The sequence below is a fragment of the Trichomonas vaginalis genome, chromosome V (assembly GCF_026262505.1).
Source record: "Trichomonas vaginalis G3 chromosome V, whole genome shotgun sequence".
Classification (NCBI taxonomy): Eukaryota; Parabasalia; order Trichomonadida; family Trichomonadidae; genus Trichomonas; species Trichomonas vaginalis.
In genome coordinates this window covers 11,209,358-11,224,230 of record NC_067207.1, presented here as the reverse complement: position 1 = coordinate 11,224,230, position 14,873 = coordinate 11,209,358, and the positions used below count along the sequence as shown (strand labels likewise).

Here is a 14,873-nt window from a genome sequence, read left to right as displayed (position 1 = left end):
TCTGGAAAGAAACTGAAGTCTGAAGGTTTCGACAAAAAGTTAAGAGAAGTAGCACAAAATATGACGAAAATAACAGATGCAGCAACGAGACAGGCAGTTCAAAGTGCCTATGACGCCGTTAGAGCAACTGTTGTGGAAAGTCAAGAAAAAGAGTTACAACAGACCAAAACAGACTAGTAAATGCTTTCTTAAAAACGAAAAGTCAGGTAGGACATTACGCTGCAGATGGAACATATGTGCCAGCTGGTGGAACTTATATACCAGCTGGTGGAACTTATTATACACCAAACCCTCCAAGAGAAGAACCTGCACCAGGACTACCTAAAACATTTACATCGTCACATGGACATAGACACAGGCATGCACCAAAACCAACACAACAACCAACACAACAACCAGCACAACAACCACCTCCACAACCAGCACAACAACCAACAGTTCAAAACCCTGCACAACAACCACCTCCACAACCAGCACAACAACCACCTCCACAACCAGCACAGCAACCAACAGTTCAAAACCCTGCACAACAACAACCACAAACAGAGCAAGGACATAAAAGAAGTAGAGAACAAGGAAACCAAGAATTCTTAAAAATGCTTAAAGAAGACTATGGTTACCCAGATACTATTGACTTTAGTGACAGATATAAAGAAGCTATTCGAAAGTTCAATGAAGGAAATACTGACCCGAACCTATTTAGCTTTATGGCTCAACACCAAATCGGATATAATTTCAAACCTGGAAAATACAAGCTCGCAAAGGGATATGATTTAATAGCATATCATCCAAATGACATGAACGAATTTACTCCGAGATATTTGGTGTCAGAGCTAAATGACAATTCAACTATCTTCATTAAACGCGTAAAAAATAGAGACGGAACGAAAGAACAAAGGCTATTGAATGCGAATGACTTAGATAGGGAACTTGTTGAAAACGGTCTCGGAATATATGAAATGCCAGCAGATGAGGTACAAGAAACTCCACAGGAAGAAGTTCAGATACAACCAGACATGGAAGAAATAGTTCAGCAACAACAGCTAGAAGAGCCTGAAGGAAACGAACAAGTCACTCCTTTGGAAACTAACTTCACAGAACTAGATGAAGATTTGGAACAGCCGAAAAATCTTGACCCTCAACAAGAGTATGCGGAGAATATGGAATATTTCCAAGAGTCTAAAAAAAATTCGGGCTGACATAGTAGAAGAATATCGAAAAATGTTTGCCGACATACAAAAGACTCCAAACCAGATGAAAATATTCAGCATAGAATGGAAGTACTGAAAGAAAATGTACACAAATACAACAACCCTTTTTACTTACGAGCATTAACGTTCAATCTTCGGATGAACTCGGTGAAAATAAAAGGTTAAATTTCAAAACATATAGAAATGAAACATTGTTTAAAGTTCATTCAGAACCTAACCAAGATGGAAACAAACCTACTTTTGTTTCTGCAGACGATGGAACTACAATGAGATGGGGTCATAAAGCTAACCCGGATAGGTGGTTCATAAACTTACAACCTCAATTCCAAGAAGTTGTAGACGCAATGGAAGTCATGGTGAACCGAGATATAGCTGGTATTTTAAAGCGGGCTTTAATGCCATTGAAAGATATGAAACATGCAGATATTTGGACCAGTATGAAATGAACATGGCTGATGGAATATAACACCTGACGTTCTAGAACATTTATCTCAAAGAACTACACAGAACCATAGAGATGGTATATTTGGTGAAGAGTTTAGAAAGAAAGTTAGGGAGGGAGAAGGAAGAGAACCTATTGTACATGACCTTGCAAACGAAAGTTTACAAAATGTCATAAAAACTTACTTTGCAGACAATGAACTGAGAAGGGATGAATATTTAAGAAAACTCAAATGGACAGTACCAAATGAAATGTTAGTATTGAAAAACATGTTCCTTGACAAAATAAAACCAACTACAGAAATAAACGACGCAAGACTGAAAGATTGGGTAAAAGCTTTCCCATTCACAAAGATATAGTTGGTAACATGGAAAGAAAACCAGAATGGCTACAAAAACATATATTTGGAAACGAGCTTATTCCATATGGACAAGCTCTGTTTGAAGAGCTTGAACCGGAAACTCAGGAAGAGTCATGCAAACAATACGCAAAGACTCAAATACAAACTATGACAAACTCTTTCTAGGATATAGGTTACCTGAGATGGGCGACCAGAGCCCAAAGGCAAAAAGGACATGGGAAATTTACAACATACTAGGTGAACATGAGGCAAAGATGCAACAACTTGAAGCAGAGGGCAAGTTACCAAAAGCGACACCAAAGAGAAGAGTAGAACAAAGTGAAAGTAGTGAAGAAGTAACTTCATCTAGTGAAAGTAGTGGCAATGAAGGAAAAAAAGAGTTAAAAACTCAGTCAGGAAGAAAGTAAAGCTTGGTCCACGTGGGTTCTATTATGACACATAAATCCAACTATTCTATATTTTTACCCATATGAAATGTACGCCGCTCAGAATATAACGCCAACAGTTTTGGATGCCATGAATGGAAATGTTTCCGAATGGTATAACGAATGCGACAATGCCATTAGAAGGTCAGAAATAGTTCCTGGAACTTACGAATATACAACTGCTGTTTCTTATGGAAACGTAGGTGAGTTTGGAGAAGGTTCTTCAACAACAGTAGATATTGCTTGCGACAGGTTTCATATAATTTCTATTGACAACTCTTTCTTATACGTGGAACAAGACATTGAAATAAAACCTTCTGCCAAGTTGTCTGACAAGAAAGGTTGCAATGGAATTTTCTATGTCGGATACCAATATGCTCCAGAAGTTTTCATGGGATATAAGATATATTCTAACTCTGACTTAGTTCAAACAGTAACATGGGCAAACTATGAATGGTTCGCTTTGAGAAACTCAGTACAACCACAAGCTAGAGAACAAACAGACCAGTATGCAACTATTGAGAAAATAAGAAGACTTGACCCTAACGTTCCAGGAGTTTATGTTAACCTTTCTGGACAAACTGCAGCAGCAGTAACCAAAGTAAAATTGAAACTTAGAGTTCCTTTGTCATCTTTCCTCATCTTCAGGTTTTTAAGATACTTGCCAAACTGGGCAGGAAAAATTTCTATCGAACTTACTCCAAGCAAAAATAACTTAGTCATTGCACCAACACAAGACCCATTCACTCTTACAGACGTAAAGGGAGCAAATCAAACGTCATTCGCCGACTTTTGCAAAGACAAAGTTGACTTAGACTTTGGTTTCTCAAACCTCAACACTGAAGTAAACTATTATTTCAATGCTGCTGGAACTGCTTGGGACCCAGTTAAGTTCACATGCGAAAAATTTGAATGCAAGAGAATAGAAAGCAGACTTGCAGTCTATATGTTGGACCCAGATATTTCAAATGCTTTAGCTGCCAAATATATTGCAGTTCCACTTATGTTCCCTATACACCAAATATCTGTCAAAGACTTTGCAGGTGAAGTTGGAAACCAAAGTGCTGACCCAGGTGCAAGAACAGATATTGCCTTAACAACTGCAATGAAACATGCAGATACTATGTTTGTACTGTTCAGACGAACTATAAATGACTATTCTTGTTTCTACAACCCTGGTATTAAATATCATATAAACATAGATGGCAAATACTATCCAAGAGAAGAATATTCTACAGTTGAGGATATGAGGTCATACAACTTGACATTAGATGCTATGAACTTTAACAACAACTTCACAACAACCATTAACCCTGAAATGCAAAGTTCTATTATGCCATATGTGAAAGTATGGACTCATACAGGAGGTCAAAACACTCAATATACAAATGGAGACCGTTCAAACTTTTGGCTTGGCATTCCATTTGCTGACTCAGAAGACTTTATGGGTGGTATTTCAACTGTTGGTACAGTTCAAATACAATATACTGGTGACAGAGACGGTCCAATGAATTGAAAGCAAAGAAGTTTACAAAACCAATAGCACTTTTCACGGAAGATGCTCTTTTGAAGATTCGTTCGATGAAACCTGCTGGGGCTCCTCAGATTGGTATAACGACAGCTTCCATCGAGCAGATTTTGGCAGCAGGTCAGTAAGTTGTTCTTGAACTGACTTCTCTCCGTCAAATATTGACAGTACGCCAGTTTTGACATATAATTGTATTATAAAACTTACCTTTAGAAATATCGGTCAGTTTTGTTGTATATTTTTGTCTGCTTCAAGAACTTTCACCATCTCGGTTATACCAACTTTCTTTGCTTTATGAAAATATTTTGGTTCAGCAAAGACTGCTATTCTATAACATTTTCCATTGTTTGTATAAAGAACTACTTCTGTCAATGAACTTGTATTGTTTGTGTGTGTAAACTTTGTTTTGCTTCAATTCGAAGAGATACTCAAATACGTCCATCTTTTTATTCTAAGTAAAATGTCATTTCCGAAAAATAGAAGCGTAAGTGTTTCAAAAGGTTTAATGGCGATGGCAGATGAAGTTAAATTCACCAACTCAAACAAACAGTCAAAGTGTTGTTGTCAATGTCAAAGACAGAGATGTTGAAGTGGGGAAACCATACGAAGACGAAGATGGTATAACAATAGTTCCTGTAAAAGAACAACCAACATCCTGAAGTTAGCAGAGACTTAAGTTCTGTTGCAGATATTCGAAACGACTACCAACAACTTAAAGACAAACTTAAAACTCAGGAGAAGATTTGTCAAGCTTTAGGTTTAATGTTAAACTTGGTCGAACACAACCCTGTAAAAGTGAACTCATATGTCATTGCACCTCATGAAGTTTTGAAAGAACTATTGAAACTTTTGACAGAGGCAGACGATATAAACATCAAAGAAATAGAACCCGACATTGCTTGCTGTGGTGTTTCATATAATGTCATTGACAAGATATACGTTATGAAAGGAGGTGAAACGTTGAACTTAAAATATAGTTTCCCAGACGTCATAAAAATATTTGACGACCACAACATTTCATTAAAATTTAGTTGCTAAGTAAAAATGTCAAAACTTCTTGAAAGATGTTTGAAGAAAAATAATATAGACTTTATTTCATGTAAAGGACTTTACACACTTTTGAACGATATGAAAGACCCTGTTTTGTTTGTTCGTGTAGACAAAGGAAAGTTCTATGTCTTTACAAAATATTTGAACTTCTTAGACAGAGAACTTCAAGAAACGCCATGTGAAAGTTTAGATGAAGTTCTTCTCCACTTTCAGAAAAACTTTTAAATATATGTAAATGGCAGAAGACATAGTGGTTTATACTATTACGACTAAAAACCCTGAGTCATATAATTCTATAACAACAAACTTACAAAGTCCTCAAGGACGATATTGTAAACTGACCTTAAACACGATGACGACTAAAGCCTGTTTTGCTCTTTTGACACCAGAAGACTTTGTTGTTGTGAATGGTAAAAAATACTCCTTTGAAGATACTTACTCAGATATACCACCAACAGGTTTTGTTGACTTATTTAATACTTTAAGGACGGATGTAACATGTGCTGCAACTAGAGCAGGTTTCATTATGTTTGGATGTCCGACTGAGTTTACTATAAACGATATGAGCTATAATACAAAACTTATATCTGGTTTTTACTACCAACAGTTTCCTATAACAGGAAAAGGTGTCATACAAGGAATGTCTGTTCCATTGACTTTAAGCACACCTATTTTATATATTGTTTCAAACTTAGGTTCAAAGTGCTATTCGAATGTCGACAGAAACTACTATGACCAAAAGATACTCATGCGTATAAACAACACTTTCTCTGCTGGTTTGCCTATTGTTCATTCGAATGCAGAGTTTTCAGCTTTAGTAAACTCAAACACTTTAGCAAACATAAACTTAACCTTAGTTGACGCAAACTTTGTTCCTGTAAAACTTTTATGTCCTATGTATTTGTCAATGACGGCAGAAAGTTTCGAATTGGAAGATGCAACTGGTGAAAGTATTGTACTACAAGAACAACTTCAACAACAAATAGCTCAAGAACAACAAATGCAACAAATGGAACAAATGCAACAACAAAGTCAAGAATAAAAAAAATATTTTTTTTTATTTTTATAAAAAAATGTACAGAATAGACGTTTCAGATTTTTATGACTTCCAAGCCTTCAGAAATATGTGTCCATTTAGAGACTATAACAAAGCAGTCGAGAATTTGAAACGTTTAGTCATTTATGTCGACTCTGCCCCAGAATGTTATGTCATGAAAGAATGGGATGTTGTCTTTAACAAACCAAGAGCGACAATAGTTTCAGAACAAGAATGTAAACAGAAACTTAAGAAAATAAAAGTCGTACAAGTTGGTATGAAGATGTTAGATGCTTGGGATATCTTATTGTCAAAGTTAGAAGATTTTTCAGTTCGTGGTATAAAGTTCTATACACCATCTCCAAACTTCTATTCTATCTTCACTGGATATAAATACGAACAAGTAGAATGGAAAGAAAATGTTATAGAAGCTTGGTTAGACCATGTCAAAGAAATTATATGCAATGGAAACGAAAGAGTCTATGAGTATATCTTATGTTGGTTTGCAAACATCTTACAACATCCAAGTGCTAAAAATGAAACTGCTCTCATCATAATTGGAAAACAAGGAACAGGTAAGAACACTTTCTTTACAGATATCTTATGCAAACTGTTAGAGGGCTATTCGAACCCGAATATGACAAACTTAGAAAACATCTGCGGTAAATTTAACTCTTCAATAGAGAATATGAAACTTATAGTATGTAACGAACTTCAAAGTATAGATACAACAAAGTTTTGAACTCAGATGCTTTGAAGAGTCTTATAACAGACAAAGTTGGAGTTGTTGAAAGAAAATATAAAGACCAAAGAGTTTGTGAAAATGTTGCAAACTTCGTCATGGTTTCAAACAACGCCGTTCCGATGAAGTTAGAAAGTTCTGACAGAAGATATGTAGTTGTCAGAACGTCAGAAGCTCATATGCAAGATACAGAATATTTTGACGACTTAGCAGAAACTTTGACATCTGACTTTTACAACCACTTGTTCTCATATTTCATGACATTAGATATTTCTAAGTTCAATCCAAGACAAATTCCACATACCGAAGAGAGACAAACATTGTTAGAAGCAAACAAGAGTGTATATGAACTGTTCATAGATGAAACTGACTTTGAGTGTTTAGATGAAAGGTCATTGTACGATTCGTATAAACAGTATTGTCAAGAATATGGTTATATGACAGCGTCTAAACGAACATTCTTGGCAAATGTCAAAAGTCTTTTAGACGTACAGAATGGTGTATATACAAAGAAAAATTTTTCTGAGTAAATTTTAAAAAAATATTTTTTTTATCCGATAGAAAAGATGACAAAATTCATCTCAGTCAACAAGTACATGTCAGGACTTAAAGAAGAACTAGACCCATTCACATATTTGAATGTTTACTTCTACCATTTTGAAAAGTCTACATTTGACAAAGTTTGGAACATCGAACCAGTTAAGTTTGCTATTGTGACTAAAAATGGTGCGAAATTTGAAGACTTAGACATAGAAGGTTTGTTAACAGTCAAAGAAAGTTTTGACAGAAGGTTTTCAAACCTTAAAGAAGGCAAAGCATACAAACTTGTTATACCTTATGAACCAAAGAAAGCAGACGACTATGAATATTATGAGTCTAAGATAGTTGAAGTTCAAGGTAAATTGGGTAAAAAGATTTTAGAGTCTAAGCCGTGTTTGCTCCTAAAGAGGAAGAGAACATTGACATTGACCCAGAAATGTTCTAAAAATAAAATTTTATTTTTACATGTCATATCTCCCTTCTCTGGCTCTGGTTCTTTCTTCTCTTCTTCTACTTTCTTTTCTTTCTTTTCTCTCTTCTTCTTCTCTGGTGGAGTTATGTCAAACTTCTCAGAACCATATTTTTGTAAAAGTGCTTTGTCATTTAATAGCTCTTCTATTCTGTTTTCTATTTCATTTTCAAGAACAGCGCATGTGTCTTCTTTGCATTCTAAGAAGTTTTGTTGGACTTCATCTCTCCAAGAGGCGTCATCTCTGTCAACAAGTCTGTCATTGACAAATTTTAAGACTTCTCTGCTTAAGGTTTTATGGTTCTTGTCATATTCCCAGAAACAGAACTTTAGAACAAATCACCTTCTTGTTTACCTATGTAAGATTTATGGTCGACAGATGTTTTGCTGTCGAAAAGCTTGTCTCGAATTAGATAGCGAAATCGCTAGACATTTCCTAAAGAGATAAAAATTTTAATTTTCTAAAATATGTTAGAAAAAAAGTTTGCTGACATTGACAAAAAATTTGAGAATGTTTTTAAATAAGAACAAGAGGAAGTTGGAAAATGCTCAGATAAAACCCATATGACAAGTTCCTATTTGCTCAGAATGGTATAACAGGTCTATCGCACCACTGGGTCGGGTAAGACTTTCACTTATCTTAAAATGGCTGCACAACAACAAGAACTAGATGAGAAGAACCCATTCTATGAGTTAGTAGTCATTTGTAGTACTTCTGGTCAATTTGACCAAACCGTCAATTCGTTCAAAGATATTATAAAAAAGTCTAAGTTGAGTATGTATAAAAGACTCTGAGTTGTTAGATTGGATAAAGAAGTACCAAAGAAGAGTTTTGAAGTACAATGCTATAAATGAGTATATAAATTCGAAGTTTAAAGACCCAAATGAGGAAATGCAGAGAATATTAGAGAAGAAACACTTCAGAAACAAACAGAAAGAGATAGAATACATTTCGAAGAAATTGCAATCTTACGATTGGATGACTTACCCTCATAGATGTCTTCTTATCTTAGATGACTTTGCTTCTCATCCTTTGTTAAAGAACAGAGAACAGACATGTGTCGAATCTTAAGAAGCTCAGACACTTTAACATCTCTGTTGTCATTGTGTACAGACAGCAAAGTTAAGTAAGGATGTAAAGAGAATACTTACTGAATCATACTTTTTCCCCGGATTGTCCGAAGACGATTTCATGGAACTTATGAAAGAGTCCATGGCAGGTAAGTTTGACAGACATGAACTATGGGAGAAGTACAAAGTCATACAAGACCCTCATACTTCTTTCGAATTCACATCTACGCAAACAAAGTTCAAATTGTAAAGTCAAGCGTAAAAATGTAAGTGTTTGAGTTTAGTCTGTTGTGGTGCTGGGGCTGCGGACATTCGTTTGTGTCCTGTCGGAAGGAAGGACTTTTCCTGTCGGAAGGAAGGACTTTTCCTGTCGGAAGAAGGACTTTTCCTGTCGGAAAGAAAAACTTTTCCTGTCGGAAAGAAAAACTTTTCCTGTCGGAAGGAAAAACTTTTTCTGAAGGTCGCCAAAAGTTCTCAATTTTCGAAAATTTGAATGGTTTACGGACGGACAACAAGAAAAATTTTTCCTGTCGGAAAGAAAAACTTTTCCTGTCGGAAAGAAAAACTTTTCCTGTCGGAAAGAAAAACTTTTCCTGTCGGAAAGAAAAACTTTTCCTGTCGGAAGGAAGGACTCGGAATGCCAGAAGGATTTGACAAGACAATTTAACATCTAGAGCTACCTGAGCCATCTTTGGTGTCAAGCTTGAAAAATGGTTCATTTACTCTTCCTCTTTGAAGTTATCGAAATACTCTGTTATCTTTTCCTTCAGTAGCGGTAAGTCTTCTTGAATGTAAGTATTGTACAACCTTTCATATCATAGTGTGTTTGAGGTAACGTACTGAAACTATCTGTTTAACATCTTCATTCGGTGTCATTGAAATCGGTAAGTTTTCGCGATAGAACCAATTTCTGTCAGATTTGTAAATCTTAGCTAAGTCGTAAAAGCTTTTGTTGTTTCTTCTGACTAAATGCAACATAACCATATCTCTGTCTCTTCATTTTCCATCTCTTCAGTGTAAATCATATACTTATAGTTCTTTTCCTTTCCTTTTGGTACCGAACGTGGTATTCTTTTCTGTATGTTTTTGTCTTTTGCTTCAATGACTTCATCTTTTGCTTGAAGTTTCTTTTCCATCTCTTCACGTTCTTGTCTATGAATTTCGTCAAGAAGTTTACAAACATACCAAGCATAACGAGGTGAAGCCCACATTGCAACAGCATTTACAAGAAGTCTATGTACATACCAGCCTCTCAAACCATTTGGCAAATTTTCACGATTTTCATGAGTTTTAGGCGACTGGGTTTTCTTACCTACTCGCTGTTCTTCACTGTTTTCAGAAAAAAGTATGTCTCGCTGTGCTTCGCTCAAAAATTCTTGTGTGCTTTGGTTCCTAAACCAGTCTTTAGGAAGCTTAGTGTCTGGTGCAAAACATGCTGTCAAAATACTTTGCATTTGGTACATGTCATCTTTGACCGAACGAATGAGACGTAACTGTTTGTTAAACTGAACCCACTCGTATTCTTCACTTATGGCTTCATGAACGATAGCAGTTGTTGTGTTCTCTGATGTTGACATTTCTGTTCTTACATACAAAATAAAAAAATAAAAAAAAAATAAAATTAGCGTTATTTTCTATCTTGTATAAAAGACCAAAAATAAACGCTTTACATGTATTTTTCAGCAACTTCGTCAAATAATTTTATAGCTTTGTCGATCTCATCTACTTCAAACGTTTCTTTACCTTTCGTGGAGCACCATACATTTTCTCAAACTTTTCAAGTAGTTCTGTTCAGCAGCTCTCATATCGTTAACAAACACAACTTGACTCTATTGACTGTACTGTCATATCTTTGAGTTATATTATATGTTCTTCCTATCTTATATCTCTTTGTATTGAAGTCCTTCGGTTTCTGAACGATGTAAAGTAAGCCTTCACTGCAACGTTCAGTATCGAATGAACCATATGTTATGAAATTATATCCAACAACTGGGTCAATCCAGAACAAAACTATTGGTATAAGACTTTTGTCTATAAGATATGCTGTAGTTCCACAGAATCTTACCGATATCATAAGCTCAGGATTTCTTGTCAAAATTTTCTGAGTAGAAGCAATTCTAACCCAGTCCTTTGTTTTCTTTCCAGATGGAGATATAATGTCTGACAAAGAATATTTTTTGTATTTCTTTGAGTATCTTACGTTTAAATCACCAATTCTAACCACTTTGGTCTCATTGTCTATCTTTTTAACTGTTTCAAACTCTGTGTTTGTCATTTCCTGTTCTTACATACAAAATAAAAAAATATTTTAAAAAAACTAGCGTTAATTTTATTTTTTCTATCTTGTATAAAGAAATATGATTTCATAGAGTTTTTTTACGATTTTCATGAGTTTTAGGCAACCCCTGTAAAAGTCGGGTAGCATTTTTTCACGATTTTCATGAGTTTTTTTTACGATTTCGTACGGAATCTCTATCCTCGATTTTCCTAGGGTAGCAAACATATGAGGAAATTCATGAAATTTGGTCATTTTTTCAGCAAAAATATATTTTAGATCTAACCAGGTCCCTCGGTCCCTCGGTCCCTCGGTCAAATGAACTTCTCTGAAAAAGTGTGACAACATGACATTTTGACAACAACACAGGAAATAGACTTCATCGTCAATGAGCGTAAATCAGACAAAAATATATTTCTACCATAAAGTTTCACAAGCGCTTTACATGGTATATGTTGTGATGGTTCATGACTTTAAACAGTTTTGTAGCTTCTATTTCTTCACGAAGGATATCAAAAGTTTTAACGATACCGAAAGTTTCTTTATATTTCTTCTTGACATCTGAAAGAAGGAAATCGTTAGCAGTTGGATAGTTTTTGTTCAGAAATGTCAACATGTCCATTTTATCTTCTGCTGGTTTCTCTGCTTCTTTCTTTAAGTCTGCATAGTCTTTTCTCATACGTTCTATCTCTTTGACGGAGTAGTTATATTTCTTCATTGCTGCTTTACATTTTGAACATTGTGGGTTCATTTTAGCATTGTACATTGAAATAAAACCTGCTAGAACAACTAAGGCGTAGATGGTTTTCTTTAACTCAAAAGTTGCTGGTTTTATCTGTTCGTTCCATACCTTACCTCTTCTATCTTTATCTCTTATCTGCCATACACATTTTGCAACTAACGAAACAAAGTTGTCGTAGGTCTTAAACTCCCCAGATTTATATATGTCAATGAAATATACCATATCGCAGTCTTTGTGGTTGCAATGAAATCCAAGAAACTCATAGTTTACCTTTCGTATGAACTTCTTTATTTCTACTGAGTCAGTTGGTTTCACTTCTATTTCATCGAATTCAGGAATAGTGAGCTTTTGTTGTTGTATTTCAGGAAGTTTAGGCAGATGTTCCACCAGGTCCTGCATTTCATAAAGATACTGTTCATTTGTTTCATCTTTCGCACTACAGTCTAAATCTCCTTGGAGAAGTTCTTGCTTTATCTTCTGGATTTCTGTTTCGAAAGTATATGAAGAAGGAATGAAGCTTTTCATTTCTACTAACATTGAAGTTGGGTTCATGACTAACGAGTTTGGTGAAGTTGTTGCTGACATGTTCTTACAATAAAAATAAAAAATATTTTTTTTAAAAAAACTAAAATATATTTTTGCCGAAAAAAATGAGCTTTGGTTGAAAAAACAGGTGGAGCCAAAAATGGCTCGACCTCAAAACAAGCATTTCGTGAAGAATATACCAACCGCCGGAATTCCGGCGGTTGCTTTTTATACAAAACATATACGATGAAAGTCTTGACAAACAAGCATTTTGTGAAGAATATACCAACCGCCGGAATTCCGGCGGTTGCTTTTTATACAAAACATGTACGATGAAAGTCTTGACAAAACAAGCATTTCGTGAAGAATATACCACCCGCCGGAATTCCGGCGGTTGCTTTTTATACAAAACATTTACGATGAAAGTCTTGACAAAACAAGCATTTTGTGAAGAATATACCACCCGCCGGAATTCCGGCAGGTGCTTTTTATACAAAACATTTACGATGAAAGTCTTGACAAAACATTTACGATGAAAGTCTTGACAAAACATATACGATGAAAGTCTTAACAAAACATGTACGATGAAAGTCTTGACAAAACATTTACGATGAAAGTCTTGACAAAACAAGCATTTTGTGAAGAATATACCACCCGCCGGAATTCCGGCAGGTGCTTTTTATACAAAACATTTACGATGAAAGTCTTGACAAAACATTGACGATGAAAGTCTTGACAAAACATATACGATGAAAGTCTTGACAAAACATATACGATGAAAGTCTTAACAAAACATTGACGATGAAAGTCTTGACAAAACATATACGATGAAAGTCTTGACAAAACATATACGATGAAAGTCTTAACAAAACATGTACGATGAAAGTCTTGACAAAACATTTACGATGAAAGTCTTGACAAAACAAGCATTTTGTGAAGAATATACCAACCGCCGGAATTCCGGCAGGTGCTTTTTTTATACAAAATTCAAGAGTTTTGTGTGTTTTCTACGATGGTACAATAAAATGGTTCATTTACTCACAATATTTTTGTACAAAAAGACCCCAAACTTTTAACCTCTCTTCTGCAGCTTCTAATGAAACTTTAGCGAGTTCATATTCTCTAAATTCTCTCTTTAAATCTTCTTGTTCCCATTGGTCTAGTTCGTATGGAGAGTCTCTATAACCAGAACATATCTCCATGGTCATGTTCTATATTGTTTTTCATGCATTTTTCTAACTTCTTCTTCGAACAAAGGTTTTGCATTCTCTGCTGTATCTTCAAGTTCTTCTTCATCTAATTTCTCATGAACTTTCTTGTCTATGGAGTCCATAATTTTTCCAACTGCTATGCAATATTTTGGAGAAGCCCACATTGCTATATAGTTTACGAGTCTTGGGTCTACATACGTTCCTCTAACCTGTTTGATTTCATCGGGAATTCCTGCATTAACATTGTATAAAAGCACCCGCCGGAATTCCGGCGGGTGGTATATTCTTCACAAAATGCCTTAAAATACTCTTCCCAGGACTTATTTTCCAACAACTTTCTAAAGTCTTTCCTAAACTGCTGACACATATTTGTTACATTTATATAACATCCTTGTCTCTACGTAAGACTTCAATACCGTTGTAAGTGCCTTTTGTGAATGTTTCGCCATTAGATTTGTTCGTGAACGTTTTTGCTTCGACTGTCATTTCAGTTCTTACAATAAAAATAAAAAATATTTTTTGGTGGTACGTCGGACATTCGTTTGTGGCTTAACCGTCGGACATTCGTTTGTGGCTTAACCGTCGGACATTGTTCTGAAAAAGTACAAGTCTTGTTCCACTTCTCGGGTCAGCCGTTCTACATAACCTCAGAAGGCGGCATCCAACCAGTTCAGTAAACATCTCATTTTAACTCACTTTTTTTCTATCTTAAGGAAATTCATGAAAATTCACCTGTTGAATTTTGTATAAAAAGCAACCGCCGGAATTCCGGCGGGTGGTATATTCTTCACAAAATGCTTGTTTTGAGGTTGAGCCACTTCGCCTAAAATATATTTTTCAATACTTTTTCAGCACTTTTCCGTAGTTGTATATGAAAGACAATTCGAGATAAAAGTCATAGTACAATGGTAAAATATGTTGCACACCGTTTGTTGTGAACCAAACTTGAAAGTCAGAGAAACTGTTACTAGGTGGTTCGTAGAATTTAGAAGCAAAGTCATAAAAGTCCTTACCGATACATAGAAAACTGTTGTTGCTTGAACTGAAACTTGCATGACACATGACATTTTGAGGGTCAAACACGTTTCTATAAACTATAGATCCAAGGTGATGTGATTTTTGCATCCCTGGGATGGACGATACACCCAAAGTGTCACCTTTTTGGGATAACATGAATTTTAAATATCATGAGAGTTCTGCAAACCATATGCACAATATCTATTCAGCCTGACTTCTTGTATATAT

General features: G+C 35.4%; 3 protein-coding genes and 4 pseudogenes across 7 annotated transcripts, besides 2 other annotated features; 4 read left to right on the top strand and 3 right to left on the bottom strand.

Moving 5' to 3' along the window:
* The first annotated feature begins 60 nt into the window (after nt 1-60).
* TVAGG3_0316640 lies at nt 61-1,281 on the top strand (annotated as a pseudogene). Its single transcript has one exon. A coding segment is annotated over exon 1 (1,221 nt).
* Nucleotides 1,282-1,420: 139 nt separating this feature from the next.
* Nucleotides 1,421-14,873: part of a mobile genetic element that runs on past the window's edge.
* On the top strand, nt 2,831-3,663 carry TVAGG3_0316630 (protein of unknown function, DUF4106 family; the record flags this gene model as incomplete). Its single annotated transcript, XM_051230065.1, has 1 exon — nt 2,831-3,663. A coding segment is annotated over one exon (833 nt), but the record flags the coding sequence as incomplete, so codon positions are not given.
* TVAGG3_0316620 (uncharacterized protein) lies at nt 5,253-6,059 on the top strand (the record flags this gene model as incomplete). The annotated part of the gene is made up of 1 exon (XM_051230064.1): nt 5,253-6,059. One exon carries the CDS (start codon nt 5,253-5,255, stop codon nt 6,057-6,059), a length of 807 nt encoding a protein of 268 aa, XP_051099794.1.
* TVAGG3_0316610 lies at nt 6,229-7,072 on the top strand (annotated as a pseudogene). Its single transcript has one exon. A coding segment is annotated over exon 1 (844 nt).
* TVAGG3_0316600 lies at nt 9,626-10,452 on the bottom strand (annotated as a pseudogene). Its single transcript has one exon. A coding segment is annotated over exon 1 (827 nt).
* TVAGG3_0316590 lies at nt 10,542-10,949 on the bottom strand (annotated as a pseudogene). The gene has a single exon. A coding segment is annotated over exon 1 (408 nt).
* Nucleotides 11,581-12,477, bottom strand: TVAGG3_0316580 (organellar and viral DNA polymerase type B; the record flags this gene model as incomplete). Its single annotated transcript, XM_051230063.1, has 1 exon — nt 11,581-12,477. One exon carries the CDS (start codon nt 12,475-12,477, stop codon nt 11,581-11,583), a length of 897 nt encoding a protein of 298 aa, XP_051099793.1.
* Nucleotides 14,724-14,873: part of a mobile genetic element that runs on past the window's edge.